This window comes from Barbatula barbatula (genome assembly GCF_947034865.1).
Source record: "Barbatula barbatula genome assembly, chromosome: 15".
In the NCBI taxonomy this organism is placed as follows: Eukaryota; Metazoa; Chordata; class Actinopteri; order Cypriniformes; family Nemacheilidae; genus Barbatula; species Barbatula barbatula.
Window position 1 is genome coordinate 21,257,161 of NC_136778.1, and position 5,154 is coordinate 21,262,314.

The following is a 5,154-nucleotide window of genomic DNA, read 5'->3' on the forward strand; positions in this document are numbered from 1 at the left end:
AGCCAAGCGTTTTGTAGGTGATTTTCTTTCGCAAAAACAACAAGTAAACAACAATTGACATATTTATTTTCTAACCTTCTAACCTCACTATTCTTAGCTTTGTGTGCTAGGCTTTAATGGATTAGTTTGATGCACTTTTGTATTTTGTGGCCTACGTTGTTATAATTGCTTCCAATGTTTCCTCATCTGTAAGTCGCTTTGGATAAAAGCGTCTGCTAAATGACTAAATGTAAATATAAATGTTATTTTAAAACGCTCGCGCGTCACGTGGTGTGACGTCACCGGGAGGCGCCGCGTTTCCTGTGTTGAGGAAGCTAGCACCAGTTCTGCAATGACAGCTTAAATTTCGCCTAGTAACACCGATATCTGTGCTTCAGTCGTGTATTTTCCATCGCCATAATCTTGTAAAGATGGCAGACACGGGAAATCGCCTGCGTAACTTACTGGAATCTCCCAATTTTGAGCCTCAGTCATACGTGAAGCAGCTCTCGCAGCAGTCCGACGGTGACCGAGATTTACAAGAGCATCGTCAAAAAATACAAACGTTGGCCGACGAAACCGCGCAGAACCTGAAGAAAAACGTCTACAAAAACTACAGACAGTTCATCGAGACGGCCAAGGAGATTTCATACCTGGAAAGTGAGATGTATCAGCTCAGTCACATTCTCACAGAGCAGAAGAGTATAATGGAGAGCATCACACAGTCTCTCCTGTCTTCTGATAAAGACGAAACGGCCAAAGAGATGCTCGCAGCCTTTCCTAAGGAAACGGAAGAGGTCAAACAGAGAACCCTGACCACGCTTCTGGAAAAGGTAGAGGGGTGCAAGAACATCATGGAAACCCCAGGCAGATATCTGGTTTATAATGGAGATCTCTTGGAGTATGACGCAGACAACATGTCCCAGATTCAAAAGGTCCATGCTTTCCTCATGAACGACTGTCTGCTCATCGCGACTTGGCTGGCCAACAGACGCGGAGCCGTGAAATACAAATACAACGCACTGTATGATCTGGAAAGCTTTGCCGTTGTAAATGTTAAAGACAACCCCCCCATGAAAGACATGTTCAAAATCCTGATGTTCCCCGACAGCCGCATCTTCAAAGCCGAGAACAGCAAGATCAAGAAAGAGTGGCTGGAGATCCTGGAGGAAACAAAGAAAAACAAAGTGGCGAAGGACAAGAACAAAAAGGAAGAGGAGGTGCCGAAATCGCCGGTCAGACAGGAAGTGTCCACAAATCCATTCGATAAAGACGAACCTCTGGATTCCGAGGAGCTGGTGGATCTGAGCCCCGAATGGATACAGGAGCTGCCGGAAGATCTTGACGTGTGCATTGCTCAAAGGGACTTCGAGGGTGCTGTCGACCTGTTAGATAAGCTGAACGAATATCTGAAGGAGCAGCCGGTGTCTCCTCGGGTGAAGGAGTTGAGGGTCAAGGTGGACGAGCGGGTTCGACAGCTGACGGAAGTGCTCGTGTTTGAGCTCTCCCCCGATCGCTCCCTCCGCGGGGGACCCAAAGCCACACGGAGAGCCGTCTCCCAGCTCATCCGCTTGGGTCAATCCACAAAGGCCTGTGAGCTCTTTTTGAACAACCGAGCGGCGGCGGTCCAGACCGCCATCCGCCAGCTGCGCATCGAGGGCGCCACGCTGCTTTACATCCAAAAGCTCTGCAACATCTTCTTCACAAGTTTGCTCGAGACCGCCAGGGAGTTTGAGATGGACTTCGCGGGCAACACCGGCTGCTACTCCGCCTTCGTAGTCTGGTCTCGTTCGGTGATGAATATGTTCGTAGACGCCTTCACCAAACAGGTGTTTGACAGCAAGGAGAGCCTGTCCACCGCCGCGGAGTGCGTGAAGTTTGCCAGCGAACACTGCAAGCAGCTGAGTGAGATTGGCCTGGATCTCGACTTTGTTTTGCAAACGTTACTGGTCAGAGACATCCGGGCGGCTCTCCAAAGCCAGAAAGACATCATCATAGAGGCCACGAAGCATCGCAACTCTGAAGAGATGTGGCGTAGGATGAACCTGATGACTCCTGAAGCTCTGACCAAACTCAAGGATGAAATGCGGAGCTGTGGGATCGGCAGCTTCGATCAGTACACGGGGGAAGACTGCTGGGTCAACCTGAGCTACACCGTCGTGGCGTTCACCAAACAGATGATGGCGTTCCTGGAAGAGGGGCTGAAGCTGTACTTCCCCGAGCTGCACATGGTGTTTCTGGAGAGCCTGCGGGAGATCATACTGGTGGCCGTGCAGCATGTGGATTACAGCCTGCGCTGCGAGCAGGAGGCCGAGAAAAAGGCCTTCATTCTTCAGAACGCATCGTTCCTGCACGAGACGGTCCTTCCTGTTGTGGAGAGGAGGTTTGAGGAAGGTGTCGGGAAACCGGCCAAACAGCTGCAGGATTTGAGGAAGAGCTCTCGGTCCGTCAGGGTCAACCCTGACAGCACTACATCTCTTGTTTAACAGCTTTGAATGAACACGGATTACTTGCATTATGTTCTACTTGAGGTCTTAAAATCTCATAGAATTTAGTTTGGTGCACTTTTAAACTCGTACACTCCTTAACTCAAACCACCGAAAGCAACTCCAGAACACTTCATTTCATAGTTATAAAATTATTAATTTATTTCAAGGGGATCAACTGTTGGATGTTAGATCGTTTATAATCGACTGTGTTTTGCTAAAGTGAACGAAAACAAATGTTGTGATGAATTTTACTTTGTTATCGGTCCCCTTGATCAAACAAAATGAAAATAAACATGCTTGCTTACTTTTCTCCTATATCGGGTGCCTTTAAAAAGCTTTTTTTATCCTTAAAATGACATGAATACATTTCACAGTCTGGAATGTAGTGCCCCCTGGTGTACATAGAAAAAAATAATCTTATTCACAATCCTTAAGCATTTATAAAGAAAATTGTCTTTCTTATCTTACTGTTTCTTTATATTTCGGATCATGTTTTTATTATTATTATCCTTTATTATTATAATCCTGACATTATAGTTTATGTTAAACAGATTAAAAAAGCTGAAACAATTAAGATACCGTTACTCAGTTATTTTCAGTCTTTCTGAATGAACTATTTACATGTATGTGTATGTGTAAAATGATCATTTTTGTTTCATTCTGTGAACTACTAACAACATCCCCACATTTCAAATAAGAATAAAGTTCTGCATTTATTCGCAGAAAATGTGAACTGGAGAAACAGGTGAAAATAACAGAAAAGATGCTCTGTATTTTTACCAGACCTCAAGTGTTGCATAGAAAACAAGTTCATATTCACTTTTAAGCAATGCAATAGTAATATTTCTACATATATAGTTAATTTTTATCACAGTTTTCATGTGTCTTGTTATGCTGTCAGTCTTTCTCATTGCTGTTGACTTTGTCACTCATGAGGTGTGCTTTTGTTGATAAAAGACACAGGACTGGAATGATCACAAGAATGAATAGTGGAATGGTCTCTTCATTTTGTCTTGGTGATTTTCATAGATAATGAAACATGAATGCTTTTAATGCATAACGATTACAAATCGTACTTTAGTTGATTTCCAGATATAGTCCAGCAAAATTTTCATTCTTCAAAAAGAGTTCATTTTGTCCTGGCATATTCCCTTTGCTTATCTTGTGGTTCAGTCTTGCTCCTCCAAACAACATGTTGTGAGAAAGAGCAACTGCTTCTTTGATAACTGCCATGTTCAGTGCTAAACTGTTTGACTACACACTTGAAATAAAAGGTTTTTCAACATTTGATATTATATGTACAGTAAGTATAATGATATATACAATTAAAAAGAGAAAATCATGCAGGAAAGGTTTTAAGTAGTAAACTAATGAATACAGTGATTCGATTCGAACAGCAGAAAATACATTTTGACAGTAGAGAGAAAGAAACAATAAAGAATAGAGTCGAAAATCACATAAAAGGAGAAAATCCACAACATACATTGTATTATTGTTCCATATTATAATTTGTTTAATTAATAATATAATTGATTTTGTAAAATGATGGGGTCTCTATATCGAGAAATATGTGAGAAAGAAAAATACAATCTTAGTTTCATACAGTTCGGTTTTATATTTTGCATTTATACACTTTTTATCACCGCTGTAATAGTTAATTGTCAGATGAGGTGTGGGTGGGTTATGATGATATGTGGTGAGTCTGTCAGTTCATTCCTGTGGGCAGCACAAACACAGGGTTTTCACGTCCACACAAACAGGCGTATACTGATACACACCAGTGATGAATGTCACCACCAGTAAAGGCCTTCTTTGGCTTCTTTAAATTGCAAATTAGGTTTTAAAAACTCAGACATAATAAAACAAAAGGTGTTTTTGTCGTCCATTCTTTTTTTATGTGTTACAGACAATATTATACAGATCAGATTCTCCTCTTCCCTATGGACAAATTCTACATGTACAAAAAAAAAAAGAAAAGAGCATCCACAAAAACACTGTGGTAAAAAAAACAGGCGGGATATTAAGTTGAAAAACGTCTGCATACATTTTAACAACTTGATATTTTTTTGGTTGTTTATAAGCAATAGAGATTTTTTTAAATTCTCCAATTCTACCAAAAATAAATTGCATTTAAGTGCAGATTTGACAAACTTTTGTTTACGAATATAATATTTGCCATTAAATTTTACATTCATTAGTATATGAACATAAAACATCTCTAAGAGATAACATATAAAAGCGATATTTTTATGGGAAAATAAAAAGGAGCTTAACATCAGACCAAAAAGAGTTACAGGGCAGTTAAAAAATAAATGAGCCAAGCATATTACAAAAAGAACATTTCCGTAAATTTAGATAACAATAAATTGTAAGGGTACATTTTGTGTATAATTTTAAAATGCACTTCTTTAACTTTGTAATTGATACAGAATTTATATGGAACTAACCAAGCTCAAAAATTAAAGAGGTGTTACTGCGTAGACCGATCGGCTGACAGCAAACTATCGAGGGTCCCCCGCTCTCGCGATACTTGAAACGAAGTCCCACACGCTACATTCATTTCGCCGCATTTAATTACGGGGGAGGGGGACATACGGAACTTGTAGTTTTTGTAAATGCAAGGCGAAGAGGCGACTGTCTCCATGATGAATTCAACACCCAGAGTCCTCCTCGATCTCCGCTGCGC

General features: G+C 41.0%; 1 protein-coding gene across 1 annotated transcript; it reads left to right on the forward strand.

The window, feature by feature from the left end:
* The first annotated feature begins 268 nt into the window (after nucleotides 1-268).
* exoc8 (exocyst complex component 8) lies at nucleotides 269-3,756 on the forward strand. Its single transcript, XM_079474920.1, has one exon. It carries the CDS (start codon nucleotides 411-413, stop codon nucleotides 2,463-2,465), a length of 2,055 nt encoding a protein of 684 aa, XP_079331046.1. The 5' UTR covers nucleotides 269-410; the 3' UTR covers nucleotides 2,466-3,756.
* The last annotated feature ends 1,398 nt before the right edge of the window (nucleotides 3,757-5,154 follow it).

Coding starts and splice junctions, on each gene's coding strand:
- exoc8 (XM_079474920.1), top strand. CDS start 411: ATGGCAGACACGGGAAATCGCCTGCGTAACTTACTGGAATCTCCCAAT.